Source organism: Pseudorca crassidens, chromosome 16 (assembly GCF_039906515.1).
Source record: "Pseudorca crassidens isolate mPseCra1 chromosome 16, mPseCra1.hap1, whole genome shotgun sequence".
Classification (NCBI taxonomy): domain Eukaryota; kingdom Metazoa; phylum Chordata; class Mammalia; order Artiodactyla; family Delphinidae; genus Pseudorca; species Pseudorca crassidens.
This window is the reverse complement of record NC_090311.1, coordinates 1,383,333-1,399,081: the sequence shown is the minus strand read 5'-3', so window position 1 is coordinate 1,399,081 and position 15,749 is coordinate 1,383,333. Positions and strand designations below refer to the sequence as shown.

The following is a 15,749-nucleotide window of genomic DNA, read 5'->3' as shown; positions in this document are numbered from 1 at the left end:
TGCCCCATGACAATATGTCATCATTTTGGGGTGTGAGATGCAGGCGCCCGTGTCTTTAAAGCTTTCCTGGTGCTGCCATGCGGTCAAGGAGAGACCCACTTGCCTGAAGGGTCTCTGCCCAGAAAAAGTCTTCTCTGCATCGGAGACTGTGGGTTAATTTCTAGGAGAGGTTCAGTGAGAACTCTGGAGTTTGGAGGAGAAGCTGTTTATTCACATGCAGGTTTGTGGAGCAGACAGGGTTCCACATGAAGGAGGAATCCTGATGACAAACCCACCCTCCCTCCATCGTCCCCCTCCCCCTCCCCCCTCCCTCCCTCTTCCCTCCGACTCCCCTGCCCCCTCCCCTTACCAAAGTGAACTTCACTCTGAGAGGGAAAAGAGACAGGCCAGCCTGTGAACGAGGCAGCAAGGGGGAAATGTGCTGAAAGATAATGATAAAAACTGATGCTTATTTGCAGGAGTTTATGGTCTGCAAGCAGGTTCCTGTGCTTTTCTTACTTCCAGCCTCTGAGGAGGGTACAGTGAGGCCGAGGTTATTACAGAGCTGCTGGGAGCTCCTAAAAAGTTCTGTGTCATGGAGAGCCGTTTGGGCTCAGGGATCCGGGTCATGTTGGTCAATCTTCAATTTTCAGTGCTATTTGGGGCCATGAGCCCTTTCCCCCCTCCACCCGCTGGAGCTGCACACCTGTGCACACCCTGCGTGCCCGCCATCGGCTGGTCTCCGTGGCCAGGGGAGATTGTCGGTTCGGCCCAGACACTAAGGGAAGGAATTCACCGCCCCTTAGTGGACGGAGCCTCAGAGAGGAGAGGAACAGTGAGCGCGTGGCAGAGACAAGTACCAGTGCGCTCACGGGCGCCTCCTGGCGGTGCTCCCAGGAAGCCACCGGACTGGTCCTCGTGGTCAGTGCCTTTGCTCAGAACTGCAAGTGAGCGAGCCCAGCTGAGCACCAGTTCCAGCCCCAGAGCGTCTCCCGGGACCCTCACTCGTGTTGCTTGTTCTCCTCTCCTTCAGCTGCCAGATCCCTTCCTCTCCAGCTTCCAGTAACCACGGTGGCCGTCGTGGAGGCAGGGGTTCCAAAGGGAGCCCAGCCGTGCTGTTGGCTCTGTCAGAGCCAATTGATCCAGCAGCATCGGGGCTGCTGCGGGGACGGGCAGGGAGGCAGGGAGGCTGGGAGGCCCGGAGGCCGGGAGGCCGGGAGGCCGGCCCCGTGTCGGCTCATTTTTAGCCAGGCCTCTCGTGCAAGTCTGATGTGGGCTGTGGCAGGCACCTGTTCCACAGCAGAGTCACGGGCACTGGACCGAAGGGTAACCACAGGCGGGCGTAGTCTCCGTTTTCACTGCACACAGCTTAGCTCAGAGTCGGGGTTAAACCCCATCTAACCCTGAACTGTTCTGCTGATGTCTCTCTCTCTGCTCCAAACAAAACAAAACACAAAACACGCCTCTATGATACATGCGACGTCATTTTTCTTTTGTCTGCTGATTCCCATCCAAGAGGGTGTCCTGAAGGTGGGTGTTACGTCACCCATCGAGGGGAGAGGAGCTGGGCTCTGGATCTCAGACGCGGGTGGTGCTTCTGACTCCACCACGTCCAGCTTCAGGACCCACTCTGCCGACCCTCCGCACCCCCACCCGCTGTAGGGACGGCAGCACCTCCCGGCCTGAGCAGGTTCTGAAATGGCACCAGTGGGCTCCCCTAGAGAGTCACCACGCCCACACGACTGAGAAATACCCCCCGTCCAAATCTTGCTTTTCTGGGTGTCTTGAACTCAATTTAAACTGGACAAAAGGGAGATTCACTTAAATGGAAGATGAATAAATATCTGCCTGCTCGAGGCTTTCAGCAATAGCCCAGTTCTCCAGGCAGAAACCCAAACAGCCGGGCCGGCGCTCACGTGTGCCGCTGGGGACTTGTCAGGGGCCCCGGTTATTAGAGTTTCTGCAAGCATTGCAGGGTCTGAGCCATCCTGACGGAAGGCTCGGGACCTAACCCCACTGGACAATAGGACTGCCCGTCGGGGTGCACCAGCTGAGGGAGTCAGCATCCCAGGTCTGCCCTAAAGGCGGAAATAACAGAGGACAAGGTGGCCACGGCCCCGGCAGGGAAGGCAGACGGCTCAGCCACAGAGAGAGAAATAAGGCACTTTCGGGAGTGACGACTGCTGTGGAGACAGTGACACAAAGTAACGGGGTCGCTGCAGTGGGCCCAGGAGCTCCTGACCCCACGAGGCTGCAGAGGCTGCCGCCCGAGACCGCGGGAGACCACTCGGGGCTGAAGCTGGGCCGGGCCGGGCAGAGCAAGCCAGGAGGGTGGCAGCAGGCGCACGTCCAGGGTCGTGGGGTCAGAGCCTACACGCCTCTGCGGGGAGAGAACAGAAAGCGCAGGGCGTGAGTCCCCACGGAGCGGGGCCGCGGCCCGTGCCTCGTTTTCCCGCAAGGATGTGCCCCGTGGGTGGCACGGGGTCTTGCAGGTAGCGCCCCCTTTCCTGGGGATGGTGCTGCTTTTATTCCAAATGCACCGGGAGACGGACCGAGAAGAGGGTCACATGGGGACCAGAGTGGCGAGCTTCGTGCTTCCTGAGCTCTCTCTGTGGAGAGTGGGTGGTGGGGAAGGGCGGTAGGAGGCAGCGGAGGCCTGGGGGCCGTGGGGGGGGGGCCAGGGAGGTGACAGACACGCGGTGCACCCTGCAGGTGGTGGTGGCAGGACTCGCTGACGGGACTGGGGTGACGTGAGCCGAGGATGACAGCCCCGCTTGAGGTGCCTGGACTGAGAACACAGACCTCTGAGGCTGGTGGGGGGAAGGGAGGCGTCCCTCTGGACACACTGAGTGTGAGGGGTCTGTAGGGGGCTGCGTTGCGCAGGGTTCTGGCAGGAAGCGGAGGCACCCTTGGAGAGCTTTCGGATGGAAATAAATCATTCAGTGAAAAAAACACTGAGTGTCCCCCAAAATCTAGACATCAGACATCATGTAGACAGACAGTACAGCTGCCTAGATCGGTTTCTCCATTTGCCAGGAGTGTCACAGAAGGTAAGCGAGACCTCCCTTTATTGGGCTGAAGGGGGAGGGGCCGAAGCCGTCTGGAGGGCAGGAGCCGCACCCACCCTGCTCCCCGCGGGCTGTGCCCATTCCTCGGCAGACTCGTTTGAGGTGAGGGTTTCACCCTCCGTGCACCACAGGTTTCCGGGGCCCGTGTGTCTGCGGTCTTACTTTCCGGGCCAGGGGGGCTTCCAGGCTTGACGCCTCTGGGTGCACATTCCCGCTGTCCACCGACAAGGGTTGACTCCGTTGTCCAGCCATGTTTTAATGAGCCACCCTCGAATAGACGGTCGCTCCCAAGTTTGCAAGAAAAACCGCCTTCCCGAAACTTGCACTTGGGTTTCAGCAAACGTGGAGTTTGGCTCACAGACAGTGGGCGTTGCACTGGTCTTGCAGGTCAGCCGGGTGGAAAGGGAGAAGAGCCAGGAGCTCAGGCAGCTGCGGGAGCACGAGCAACACAAGAGCGCCGTCCTGCTCACCGAGCTCAAGACGAAGCTGCACGAGGAAAAGATGAAGGAGCTGCAGGCCCTGCGGGAGACGCTGCTGCGGCAGCACGAGGCTGAGCTGCTGCGGGTCGCCAAGGTCAAGGACAGCGAGAACCAGCGGCTTCGGGCGCTGCTGCACGCCCTGCGTGACAGCGCCCCCGACAAGGTGCGCGCCGTGCTGCTGTCCGAGGCCAAGGAGGAGGCACGCAAGGGCTTCGAGGTGGAGAAGGTGAGGATGCAGCAGGAGATCTCCGAGCTCAAGGGGGCCAAGAAGCAGGTGGAGGAGGCGCTGACGATGGTCGCCCAGGCTGACAAGGTCAAGGCCGCGGAGATCAGGAGCGTGTACCACCTGCACCAGGAGGAGATCTCCCGCATCAAGAAGGAGTGCGAGCGGGAGATCCGCCGGCTGGTATGTGCGGGGCGCGGGGCGCGGGCAGCAGGGGCAAGGGGCAGGCATGGCTTCGGCCTTGCTCTCGGGCAGGGTCCCCTGCACAGCGCACCTCACACCCCTACTGTTGGTTTGCACACTGCAGAGAGGCCAGGCTGCTAAAAACAGCCAGGTGCGTTTTTAGCACAGAACTCACCACAGTCAGCGCCCCCCAGGGCCGGGGAGGCCGCAGTCCTCTCCCCTCCACCCACCCAGCTTTCCTTCCCAGTTCCAGCGTGGCCAGAACAAGGCACCTGCAGAGGAACCCCCGTTTCCTGGTAGGGGTTTCTGAAAGGTTCCCCTTCTCACAGCCCCAGGTTAAGCTCAAGCCAGGCAGTGGTCGGTGTTTGATGGCGTGAGTCCCACACTCCATAACTGGCAGGTTCTGTGGTCTGTGAGCTCACTGGACCCAGAGAGGCGAGACCAGAGGCCCACGGCTGATGGTCAGGGGCCCCAGGCCCTCCTGACATTCCCAGGCTGTGCACTGTCTGGGTCAGGAACTTCATCGGGCGCATCCTCCTGGCTCCAGAGACCAGGTGCCCAATATATGCGTGTATATATACGTGTGTGTATATATGTCTCTGTGTATATATTTCACACATATATACCTTTCATGTGTATATCATTGAAGACATACATGCCTGATAGCAAGAAGACCAATATTTCCCTTTTGAGACCCCCCCGCCAAGAGTCCCACAGCTCCGCGTCTGTCTCACTTAGCCCAGTGGGGAGGGAATGGGCGGTGGGGTCACATTCCGCCCACCGCATCTCCCGCCCCTTCCACCAGGTGTCGCTGTTGGAAGCCGGTCCACAAGGTGCTGCCCGCCGGCATCAGGACCCAGCGCCCCCCACCCACCTCAGCTACTATTCCCAGAGCCCAACCATATTATAGAATATACAAAATAACTGTTTCTAGTTTTTATGGGATATAATTGACATACATCACTGTAGAGGTTTAAAAAGTGTACACGACGGTGGTCTGACTTACATATATGTGAAATGATTACCCCCATGAGCTTAGTTAGCTCCATCAGTTCATGGAGACACAATTAAAAGAGAAACCAAAAGAAAATTTAAAAAATGTTTTCCTTGTGATAAGACCTCTTAGGATCTGCTGTATTAACAGCTTCCCTATATTTCAGTACATATCAGTGTTCTGTTTGTGTGCAATTTAAAGCAAATAATGAAAAGCACACGTGAAGTCCAGCCACGTGCCCAACACATAGGAGGTGCTCCCAGAGCGAGGGCCACAGTGAGCGCCGGCTCCCGCCACCTGCGAACCCAGCACCATGGCCCCAGCCTCTCTGCCAGGGCCCTTTCTCCGTTGCGGTGCTGCCCCCATGGTGACCCCTTGCTTAACTGAGGCCCAGCATCTCCTCGACCTTCTCGTTTAGGCTCTAGCTGGTGAGAGCATCCTGGCCCCTAGACCCGGCTGTGGATTCAGGGATAACACCCGGCCCAGCTGTGCAGACACGTCTGAAGTGACCATGACTGAGGCCAAGTGTGATGCCCCAGCCCAGAGGGACGGCGGCCTTGGCTGGGAATGGGGGCTCCGGGGCATTTTCAGAGAAGACGGGGTTGGAAAGAGAGGCAGTGGTAGCAGGGCTAGAGCAGAACTGGAGGGTGGAAGATGTGGTCCAGAGGAGGCCCCACCGCAAGGGCCTGGGGGCAGGTCTGAGGAAGGGACCTGGTTTGGAGGGGAGACGGGCTGGGGGCTGTCCAGAGGCAGGGCCTGGCCCCGAGCCACAGTGCAGGGCCAGCAGTGGTCAGGGCGCTGCGAGCCAGAGGAGGGACGTGGTCCCAGGTCCCAGGACAGCCACGGTGCAGCGAGGTTCACTGACGTGGCCCCAGGGATGACCGTGCTGATGGCCGTCAGGGGTTCCAGGGCTCCCGCACAGAGAGACCTCGTCTGCAATTACCTTGGAAGATATTTGGCAATCCCAGTTTCTTACAAACGTCAGGCAAAGAGTTGCTGTTTCCCCAGCCGTGGCACTGGCCCATCCCGGGACGTGGTGACGGTTTCCCTGGGTCTGGGAGGAAGGCGCGTGGTTCTGGAAGGTCAGAGGTCCACCAGTCTCAGGGGAGCGCTGGCCTGGGGGAGACGCGGTCTCCCCTTCCCCGTGTGCCACCCAACCTTGGACGCCGAACCAGGGCATGTGTGACCGCAGGAGCGGCCATGCGGCAGCCGATGCCAGACAGGGTTGCAGCCGCGTGAAGGCCAGCCTGGGGGCCCTGCTGCGGCCCAGGCACAAGGCCGCGGCGCAGTGGCCGTGGGCAGCCTGACCGGGAAGCCCAGGAGCTTGCAGGGAGGTCCGCGCCTCTGTGTCCTCATGTGGCCAGCGCCCCGAGCAAAGGGCACCCTGCCGAGTGCTGCTTGTAGCAAACCTGGGGCCTGAATTCCCTGCACCCTGGGGGACGGGAGCTCCGCCTGTAGACGGGTCTCGCTGGCAGCCCGGCCCAGGGAGGAAGGGAGGGGACCTCAACAAAGGGCGGCCACTTTGCAAAGAACACGACAACTCCCAAGTGGCCAAAAGCAGGAGGCTCCCCTGCAGCATCTTGGTCAGTCTGGCTGGTGTTCGGGGCCTGGCCCCTGCCCGCTTGCCCCAGCTCTTCTGGCCCTTGTCCTGTGGCTCCAGCCACTTGGGGTCTTCTGGGTGCGGCTCACAGGGTCTGAAGGGGAGGCTGTAGCCATCTGTAGCCATGTCCTGGGGTGAGGCTGGCCCTGGTGAGGCGTGAGGCTGAGGGCCCCCGCAGGGCCAGGCGCGGGCACGAGAAGGATGGCTGGGCCGGCCAGCGGGGAAGGGCCGGGGAGGTGTGGAGAGTTAGGACCCTGGGTGCTGGCCGGGGCTGTGGCACGCCGTGAGGGCACAGAGCTCTCAAGGAGAAGCTTCCTGGAGGGTGGGGACGCGGCGGCTGGCAGGCACACCCAGACAGAGCCAGGGAGGGAGGCCCGGAGCTGGGTGGGCTGCCCGGCAGCAGGAAGGGCTCGGGGCTCAGAGGTGCTTCTCACCACGGGGCTCGCCTCGGAGCGCCCGGGGGTTTCAGGAGGTGACTGCAGGATTGGGGCCTCCCTGCTGAGGCCCAGGCCGGTTGTTCTGAGGGGTCCCTGGATCTTACAGAAGGGAAGTCTGGAGCCCCAGGAGGCTCTGGAGCTGCCTCGTCAGCCGTGCCCAGCTGCACAGCGACCCCGGAGAGACTCGGTCCCGGGACGGGGGGGGCTCCTGACTGAATTTTCACCCTGTCAGAGTGGAAGGGAAGGAGGTGGTTCTCTCTGACTTCCTGTGCGAGCTCAGGTGCGTCCCCGTCGTCCCAGCCGCGCCTGGCTGGTGACACACTCTAAGGACTGGGCTGCAGCAGGCGGGGAGGGGGTGGGACTCTGGGCCCCAAGAACAGCTTCAGGCACGTCCATGCTGTGCTGTTGTGGAATCCGGGGATGTCTGCCGATCATTAGCTAAAATACGAGCTCAGATGGTTATTAAACATTCTATGAAACCGAAGAAGTACAGGCAGCACCAATTTCCCCTTTCTCATAAAAACCTATGGTGTGCGGTGCTGCCTGCCCCCAGTTGTCTGGACAGCTCGTTAGAGCAGTTAAACCCGTGCAGAGGCTGCCGGGAGGGGGCGTGGATTCTTCACGGTGCTTCCTGCAGGTCAGGAGAGCAGCCCAGCTTCCCCGCGGCCGCCCGCCGAGGCTTCCCTGGCCATCCCATTACCCGGGGTTGAATGTGCTCCCTGAGCTGGAAGCAGCCCCCTGAGTGAGGTGGGGGCCCCATGCATCCGACAGAGCGTGTCTCCGCTCGGCTGGGCGTGCCCGTGGTGCACACGCGCCTCCTTCACGGACGGGCCTCTGTGTCTAAAGCAGCGGGACCGGGAGAGGCAGGAATGCGCCCTTGGCTAAGACCCTTGGCATGTCGGGCGCAACGAGGCGCTGAGTGCGAGGCCCCTGGGACCTTAGAGGAGTTTCCATCTTCAGAAATCAAATACCCCCCTCGGTGGGGTGGAAGCAGCCGCACGCATTTCCTTGGTGAGCAGATCTCGGAGCTCCACCTCGGGGTGGACCGGCTAACTTGGCCACGTTACGTGGCACGTACAGTGACTTCCCTGGGAGGTTGGCTTCCTGGTCCAAACCATCTGCTTAAGTAGCTGATTTAAGTGGGAGAGTGGAGACTTGTTTTCACCTCTCCTGATGAAGGAAAAATGATGTTTCTAAAGTGTCTGTGTGACTGTAACTGTGAGACCCGAGAACGTAGCTGCTTCTTAATGTGACTTTATTTTCACCAGCCTCTTAGTTTCCACTAACGGAACGGGTTGCCTCTTTCCACTCTGCTGTGTGCTCCAGGCAATGGGAGTTTAGCAATTAAGGATTTCTTTTCTTCTGTTCAGTGTGTCGCTGGCCTGTGAATTCTGTGATCTGGGCTAATTAGACATCTCTACTCTTTGTTCCAAGCTGACCTCAGCAGACGGCTGATTTATTAACTTACTCAAACCTTAAACAGCAAACAAAGCAGCAGGATAGCCTACCCTGCTCTGCTGTTTGAAATATGTTTTAAACCGCGTCTTCTTGTCAATCTGGTGCCATTTGTAATGACACCCCCGGCACCCGAGCCTGTCTGTCTAAAGAATGGGCCGCACGGGGCCCGTTACGCCTGGCCCTCCCCCAGGGCAGTGGCCTGAGCTTTGGTCAGGGCCGCCCCTGTGGCAGCTGGGAGGGGCCCAGAGGCCAGGAGCAGCTGTGTCTGGAAGGGCTGGCAGCTATCAGGAGGTTGACACTTTAGGGAGAGTGTGCAGGGCTGCAGACCCCTCACAGCCACCAGACTCCCTGGGCACCCTGTCCTCCCGTCTGGAGCCTGCTTGTCCAGGGGCCCCCCGCCCCAAGCCTTAGCTCAGAGGAAGCTGAATTAAAAATGTGGCTTTGCCTGCGAGCAGTCAGGCAGCGCCCCTGCTTTCGGAGCCAAGGGAGGACACGCACGTTGGCCCTACACACCGTCCAGCCTTCCCAAGCCAGGCGCCCGCAGAGCAGCGGGAAAGAGGCCGAAAGGGCTTTTGGGCCCACGGCCCCTACTTCTCTATGTTCACAGCCCGCCTGTTTTAACACAGACCTTGCTCATCCTACTGACGGGGTTCAGGAAACGGGGCGCCCTATTCTGCCTGACGTGCAACAGAAGGCAGAGGGTAGAGGTGGCGTCTCCAGACCCTGCCGGATGGACAGCGGGTCCCCGCAGGCCAGCCTGGGACGGGGGAGTCCCGCCAGGACCCCGGGGAGGCTGGGAGGGCTGTGTGGTGGAGACGTCCTCGGCTCCCCCGGCTCGATCTGAGCTGGGGAGTCACGTGAGGCCTGGGCGATGGAGACGTCCGGGGAGACGTCCTCGGCTCCCCCGGCTCGGTCTGGGCGCGGGGCGCGGCTGTCGGTCCAGGGCCACGTGCTTTGCCTCGGCTCTGCCGCTGCAGATGCCCCTCCTGACGCTTGTGCGAGAGTCACTCCACCTGTTTCTATGGTAACTGCAGATCTGTGCCCTGCCTGCGTGTGTGATTGTATTCTGTTCTCCTTGTAGATGGAGGAGATAAAATTTAAAGACAGAGCAGTCTTCGTGCTGGAGAGAGAGTTAGGGGTCCAAGCCGGGCATGCCCAGAGACTTCAGCTCCAGAAAGAGGCTCTAGATGAGCAGCTGTCCCAGGTCAAAGAGACCGATCGGCACCCGGGCAGCCCCAGACGGGAGCTTCCTCACGCAAGCGGTGCAGGAGACGCCTCAGACCGCTCGGGAAGCCCTGTAAGCACCTCCCATGCTTGGCCCGGCGACCAGAGTCACACACAGGCCTGCCCGTGGCTCGTGGCCCCGCGGGCAGCTCCCTGGGGAGTCCAGAGCCCAAGCCCTCCTGCCCCGGCGACACCGTCTGTGTCTGCAGCCCGCAAGCCAGAGGGACCCTCAGCTTCGCTGCCGTGGCGGAGAGGGCCCAGAGACTTCCGTCTCTGCCCTTCCTTGTGACGTAGCACAGCACAAGCCCTCCTCTGTCCCCTCCCACGGGCCCTGCCCGAGGCGTCAGGCTGCGGGGCCCCAGGCCGCGAAGGGTCCCTGCCCTCGCTGGTGGGAGACACGGCTGGGCCGCTCCATCGCCACGTGCACGTGGGCTTTGCCTCGCGGCCCAGGGCGGCCCCCTGCTCGCCCCCCTCTGGCTGTGAGCCTCCCGCAGTGGCTTCTGCCGCTCCCGTCACCAGCCGCCCGCCGCTTTCCGCATGCCCACGCCGCTTTTGCTCATTGGGCTGCATGGCAGCGCAGGGGCCGGGACACTGTCCGTTTCCTCACGGCCGCTCCTGATTCAGAGCCCTCTGAGGGGTTCCGGGAATCCGGGAGGGAGTCTAAATTCCACGGACCCTCAATGCGGTCCTTCCAGGTCTGCCCCCTCGCCTCTCCTGCACCTGCTGAATGAGGAACCGTTCCTCGGTCCTTTCTGGACACGTGTCTGTTTGCTTGGAGGACAGAACCGCGTTTGAGCCGAGCCAGCCCTAGGACAGTGACGTTTCGAGAATAGAGCATGACATTTTATAATCTTATTATAAGTGGCTTAACTGGATCAAAACCAGCTCCTGCTCTGGCGTTCGCTAGCTTCCGTAAACTCCAGGGAAATTCCGAAGCCAGATCAAAATGTTTTCTTTGATTTTTCCATCAAGTTCTAGTGGTTCCCGAAGTGACCTTTTAGAAACTAAATTGGAGGGACCACTTTTCTTGGGAAACCCACTTCTGAAAGTCTAAGTGGAACACCTTTTCCTGGGCTCACGTTATAACACGAGGAAAATTATGCCCCGACTGCAGTGCAGGGCAGGCCCCCCTCCTGAAAGCTGCAGCCAGCAGTGGCCACATGAAGCGTGGTGCTGGTTTCCGGGGTTTTCTCGGCGTCACGCAAACCTGCGGCATCGGCATCGGCACGCCCTCGACCCCATATCTGCACGCCCTCGCCCCCCACATCTGGATACTTCTGGACATTTCTGCTCCTGCATCCTGTCCCCAGCGTACGGTTTGCCGTGCCCACGGCGCTCGAAGCAGCGGTTGTCGGCCCCCGGGAGGGTCCACACCCACCCCCAGCCGTTCGGAATCACGGGCGAGCATGACGCAGAAGTGCCTTGGTTTCCGTGGTGTGTTGAGATTTGCAATGGTTTTTGGGTCTGTGTCTAGGAACAGTTATTTGCAGTTGATTTTTGTTTTAGGAACAGCAGTTGGATGAAAAGGATGCTCGGCGTTTCCAACTTAAGATTGCGGAGCTGAGCGCGATCATCCGGAAGCTCGAGGACCGCAATGCCCTGCTGTCGGAGGAGAGGAACGAGCTGGTGCGTGGCAGCGGGGCTCTGGGTTCTGCGGGCTTGTGGCTGCTGTGCAGGGGGGGCTGAGGCATCCTCTTCCACAATTCCCTGTGGAAAGGAGGAATGAGGGTGATGGGCGGGCCTCGCATCCAGGCTCCTTGGCTGTTTCCAGTAAAACGTTATTAACAAAATCAGGTGGGGGGCCAGATGCAGACCTCAGGAGCTGGCTGGCTGACCCCTGCCCTGCATCACCGAGGCACCAGTATCCTCAGTTCCGCGTGTGAGCGGGAACATGTGAGGACCTCGCCCTTCAGCGGCGCCCTCACCATTAGTCTTTATGGCCATGGAAATTCCCCAGTGACCTGTGCTGCCGGGGTGGGAGCTCCCCAAGGGGCCCCGAAGGGTCACGAGCCGGGCTGCTTCCCGCAGCTCTTATGGGCTGCATAGAGCGCGGGCCCGAGGCTGCTGCCCTTTGTGGAAGCTGAGGCTTGTTCTGCTCCCTTTACCGCCTGTGTTTGGAGACCGCTGGTTCTCGGCACACTTGTAAAAATCGCTCTGTATATTTATTTTGTCTTTCAGTTGAAGCGTCTAAGGGAAGCTGAAAGTCAGTACAAGCCGTTGCTCGACAGAAACAGACGCCTGACTCGGAAAAACGAAGATCTGTCCCACACTTTACGTCGGATGGAGAACAAGTTAAAATTTATCACCCAGGAGAACATAGAGATGGTAAGGGGCCTCGCTCTCGTGTAACCAGCCTCTCCTACACGAGGTTTGGTAACGAGATCGAGCCTTTGGTCTCACGGGCGTTTGTGGGACCAGGAGCTCGCCGGCAAGGAGGCCGTCCACCCACAGCCCACGGGTGGCTGGTGACAGGGCTGCGGGGATGCAGCAGCCGCCCTTCACCAGTCGGGCCCCCTCAGCCCACATGTCGCGTCGTGTGGTCTGGTTGGTTTTTCAGAGACAGAGAGCTGGCATCCTAAGGAGACCCAGTTCCTTAAACGACCTGGACCAGAGCCAGGATGAAAGAGAGGTTGACTTCCTGAAGCTGCAGATCCTGGAGCAGCAACACCTCATAGACGAGCTCTCCAAGGTGACCGCTGGGCACCACCCCGCCCGCCCGCCCGCCAGCCACGCTCTGTCCCCTCCCATCCCCGCTCTGCTGCCCACAGGGCACCCTGCGCCCGGGCTGGGAGGGGCCTGCTGGAGATGCGGGACACCCTCCCGCAGGGTCGGCTCTAGGCGCCCCCCCGCCCCCCCCACTGAAGCCCTCTGCTTCCCTCCCCGCTCGGGACTGCGACCTCAAGAGCAGCAACAGGGCCTGTGTTGGCCCCGGGGCTCTCACAGCACTGGGGGTGGGATCCAAAGTCAGGGCGCTGGCAGGGCCGCGCTCCCGCAGACGGTGTCGGGGAGGACGGGTCTTTGGCCGCCGGCCACATCCCTCTGACCTCAGCTGTCTTCCTGGGGCCTTTCCCCTCTTCTCTGGACACCCACCCACCCTAATCCAGGATGGTCTCCTCTCAAGGTCCATGACATAATCACTCCGCAAAGACCCTGTTTCCAAATAAGGCAGCAGTCCCAGGCCTGGGGCTTGGGGTGTGGGGATATCTCTCCAGGGGGCCCCACCCTCCATCTACGTAGCCCTCCCCCTGTGGCCAGCCCCGGCACAGCTCTTCCAGTCCTTCCACGGACCCTCCTGCAGTTACCCTCATCAGGGCATCTTCTGCGTCTTTTTGGGACCCTGACTGACTGACTCCACGGTCAGATCAGTTCAGAACAAGCTGCTTTGGTCATTCTGTGCCCTGGGTGGGGGCAGGGGGAGGAAAGCAGAGGGGACAGCGGTGCTCTGTGTCCTGTCGCAGGCATGGTGCAGGGCCAGGGAGCGCTGGTCTGTCTTGTTTCCATGACTGAAATCACCTCCGAAGTAACTGAGATGGGTCGGGGCATCTTCCCACCCCGTAGGCAAGATGGGGTCTCACCACCCAGCCTTCCCTGACAGGGCCTGAGGTCAGAGCTCTTGTCCCTTCAGTGACCAGTGACCATCCACCCCCACAATAAGAATGCACGAGGGGAGGAGGACAGAGACAGCATCCTGACCAGTCACAGACGCACACTCACCCTGAGCCCCTGCAGGGTCCCGGGTGCCCCTGGGGGCACCAGCTTAGGGAGGGAGGAAGGGCCAGGGCCAAGTAAGACCCTCCCTCTCAGGGCAGGGGGTGGGCGAGAGCAGGGGGCTTCTGGGGGCCTGCGGGGCTCGGGGGCTCCCACGTCTCCACGCGCCTTCTCTCTTCCAGACGCTGGAGACGGCCGGCTACGTGAAGAGCATGTTAGTAAGTACCACTCAGCGTCCTCTCCTGCATCTCGTCCCACTTCCTGGGGCCTTTGTCCCCAGAGCCCTCCTGTGCCAATGGCTCCTCCCCACCCAGAGAGGAGCATCCACCCCCTCCCTGGGTGGGTTTCATGATCACAGTGCCGCTTGCCCAGAGGCTTTGCCGTGGGACTGAGAACGCCCGCCCAGCAGGGTCACGCAGGGAAACGGCCAACACCCCAGTTGGCTTTTGGCAACGCCTGATCCAGAGCTGGCTCCCCCTCCAGCCCTGGGACAGTCACCCCGCCATGGGTTTCTCCACCCCCACATGGACCCCGGTCTGGGCCTGGCTGGCTTCCTCATGGCCCCATAAATGCGGCCTAGCTCCCTGGAGAGAACAGGGCCACCGGTCTCACGTGTTAGTGAGGTCTGCCTCCACCGTGTGAATGCCACCCTGTGGACATCTGCCCTGGGAGAGCGGAGAGGGGCTGGGCCCTCTGTCTTTCTCGAATTTCCATTTATGTGTGTGTCATTCTAACCCCTGCCCCGCAGGGCCCCAACCCCAGACAGCAGAGGAAGCTCCAGACGTGAGCTCAGAGACACCCAAACCTGCCGTTGCTATTCCAGCCCGAGCTGGAAAGGTGGTCCATCCAAACCCTCAGAGCAAACTGCCCTGAGCAGACCTCACTGCAGTGTCTTTGTGATAACGCAGGCGATAGACCAGCCTCAAGGTCACCCTCGGTCCATCCAGATGACGACTCGGAAATATTAACCTGTGTATTTAAAACTGACAGAGCTGTTCAACTACTCAAAAAAATCTCCTCAACTGGTTTTTTGCAGGAGCGTGATAAGCTTTTAAGATATCGGAAACAAAGAAAGAAGATGGCAAAACTCCCCAAGGTAAACGCGTACATGAAACGTGTATTTTAAAAAGCCACTTAACAGGAATGAGCCTCTTCCTTTAGATATGAAAAGAAAATGGTTTTCTTATTTCTAAAAACTGTTCTTATGAAATAACCAAAACAGGACCCAAAGTAAGTATTCCCCTTATATATATATTTTTTAAAAATTTATTTATTTATTCATTTATTTTCGGCTGTGTTGGGTCTTCGTTGCTGCGCGTGGGCTTCCTCTAGTTGCAGCGAGTGGGGGCTACTCTTCGTTGCGGTGCGTGGGCTTCTCATTACGGTGGTTTCTCTTGTTGGGGAGCACGGGCTCTAGGCGCACGGGTTTCAGTAGTTGTGGCACGCAGGCTTGGTAGTTATGGCTCACGGGGTCTAGAGTGCAGGCTCAGTAGTTGTGGCGCACGGACTTAGCTGCTCCGTGGCATGTGGGATCTTCCCGGACCAGGGCTTGAACCCGTGTCCCCTGCATTGGCAGGCGGATTCTTAACCACTGCGCCACCAGGGAAGCCCTCTCTTTATGTTTTAAATTTAAAAACCCAACCTTGTTTCCTTTAAATTTCCAAGAGAAGATGCAAATTCACCACAGTAATGAGGAGGAGAAGGTAGCTGCGACACGCTCCCCGCCTGGGCCAGGGCCGCGGGCGGCAGCGCCTGGGTCTCTCCCAGGCAGACCGGCGCCCCTGCGCCCCTAGGGAATTTGAAGACCTGGGATAGTTTCTTTGCTGCACAATCCTTTTTGATAAACCTGAGATTTTCATTAAAGGAGATTTGGGAGACATTCCCAAAGGACCTAACTTGTATCCTGCTTTTTACAAAATGTGTGGGGTTTTTTTTTGGTTTGGTTTTGGAACAACCAACGGTGATCCCCATACGGGCTGTTAGAGACTCCTTAGGCACAAACACGAGCTTGTCTGGCCCCTAGAAAGGCCGCTAGGAGGGCCGTGTCCCACTCTGCTGTCCGCCAGCCCGGATGGTGGCCCCCTTGGCCCGAGGTTGGGCGGCCCGAGCAGCGCGGGGCGCGGCTGGTCCAGGATGGAGGCCCGAGTGCGCTTGGGGGCGCCCAGGCAGCTGGTCTGGCTTTGGATTAAAACACCGTCCCTTTTGGTCAGAAGCCGGTTGTCGTGGAGACCTTCTTTGGATACGACGAAGAGGCTTCCCTGGAATCTGACGGTTCTTCCATCTCTTATCAAACGGACAGGACAGACCAGACCCCGTGCACCCCAGACGACGACCTGGAGGAGGTACCCTCCCGCGGCAGCTTCTGGACAGGCCCAGCGGGCGGCGCAGAGGCAGGC

At 59.8% G+C, this 15,749-nt stretch overlaps 1 protein-coding gene across 35 annotated transcripts in view; it reads left to right on the top strand.

The window, feature by feature from the left end:
* The window catches only part of JAKMIP3 (Janus kinase and microtubule interacting protein 3), a 105,077-nt gene that overhangs the window by 57,564 nt on the left and 31,764 nt on the right, over positions 1-15,749 (top strand). For 10 of the 35 annotated variants that reach the window (XM_067708986.1, XM_067708985.1, XM_067708987.1 and 7 more), the window contains 8 exons: positions 3,435-3,932; positions 9,503-9,718; positions 11,152-11,271; positions 11,824-11,970; positions 12,203-12,334; positions 13,536-13,571; positions 14,390-14,449; positions 15,564-15,695. In XM_067708986.1, the coding sequence (XP_067565087.1) occupies positions 3,435-3,932; positions 9,503-9,718; positions 11,152-11,271; positions 11,824-11,970; positions 12,203-12,334; positions 13,536-13,571; positions 14,390-14,449; positions 15,564-15,695 (1,341 nt within the window). Of the gene's footprint in view, positions 1-3,016; positions 3,150-3,434; positions 3,933-9,502; positions 9,719-11,151; positions 11,272-11,823; positions 11,971-12,202; positions 12,335-13,535; positions 13,572-14,389; positions 14,450-15,563; positions 15,696-15,749 lie in introns of those variants that run through there. The other 25 variants (XM_067709007.1, XM_067709005.1, XM_067709003.1 and 22 more) reach the window with 10 other exon arrangements.